We start from the raw sequence: 1,090 nt of genomic DNA on the forward strand, positions 1-1,090 counted from the left end.
ACGTAGACCCAATACTGTGGTACATGTATCGTGTTCGACCTTGAACCTTGGCAGTGCTGATTGAAGGGCTCACATGCTCAAAGATGCGCGTATTTAGGACCTAATTATTGCTAGTTTTATTTATTTTGTGTTTTATAGTTTGTGTGCTGATGGTGCAATGGACTAACTAGTAACTTGGTATCTTGACTTCCGAAAAGTTACCTTTGGCGCTCTTAAAACGTCTTCGTTATTTTTCCCCCTCGCAATAATTTTTGCTGTCGCTACTTGATCTTGTTGGACGTTGCTTTGGCATTTTGCTGTACTGCATACTTTTCTTTACAGTTTATGGCAGTGTATTAAAGACACCTGTTCCAAATTCGCGTAAAGTTTGCTTGTTATGAGAGGTGTTTAAATTTCCTTCATTTCAGGAAATTAACTGCTTTACTTTTTGGTGCCGTCGCTGCCTTCAACGTTTCATTGTGTGGACTTTTCGTGTCTTGTAGTGTTAGCTTTCAAATCCTTTTCTCCCCCAAAATCATTGCATGAAAATTTTTTCTCCTACACAGCTGAGACTTTTCAGTTAGTTTTACGTGATATTTGACTGAGACTGAGAACACTCGCATTGGTCCTGAACGCTTTGTTTTCCCACCTGGAGTCTTGAGCAGTTAACCTTCACCTTCTTCACCAATCATGGATTTCTTCAGCAAATTCTCGGATTTCAAAGACACGTTCGACAAATACAAGGACGACTTCGAGAACATAAAGTCGGGTTTTGGCGGCTTTGGTGGCTTCGGTGGTTTTGGCGACGGTGGTGGTGGTCAGTCCAGCGGTCGCTCCGTCAGGCAGCACCACTTCCACCACAGCCCCGCGGTGCCAGGCCGGAGCGCTCACTCACGGCACGAGCGGAAGAACCCGTTCGCCTCCCTGGCCTACCAGCACTACGACGAGATCAAGCAGAAGTGCCAGGACGAGGATATTCTCTTCGAGGACCCCGAGTTCGAGGCGGAGGATAGCTCCATCTTCTTCAGTTCCGACCCGCCAAGGCCCTTTGAGTGGCTGCGCCCGAGTGTGAGTTTTGTTTATTGTTTTTAGGAGTTGGTGTATTTTGCAA

General features: G+C 46.0%; 1 protein-coding gene across 1 annotated transcript in view; it reads left to right on the forward strand.

Annotated features, from left to right (window-relative positions):
* Nucleotides 1–1,090, forward strand: part of LOC101855282 (calpain-B) — a gene marked incomplete in the record, with an annotated part of 75,808 nt that overhangs the window by 15,522 nt on the left and 59,196 nt on the right. The window contains 1 exon segment of the mRNA XM_035971709.1: nt 408–1,047. Coding sequence (XP_035827602.1) covers nt 670–1,047 — 378 coding nt within the window.

The sequence above is a fragment of the Aplysia californica genome, unplaced genomic scaffold, assembly GCF_000002075.1.
Source record: "Aplysia californica isolate F4 #8 unplaced genomic scaffold, AplCal3.0 scaffold00486, whole genome shotgun sequence".
Taxonomy (NCBI): Eukaryota; Metazoa; Mollusca; class Gastropoda; order Aplysiida; family Aplysiidae; genus Aplysia; species Aplysia californica.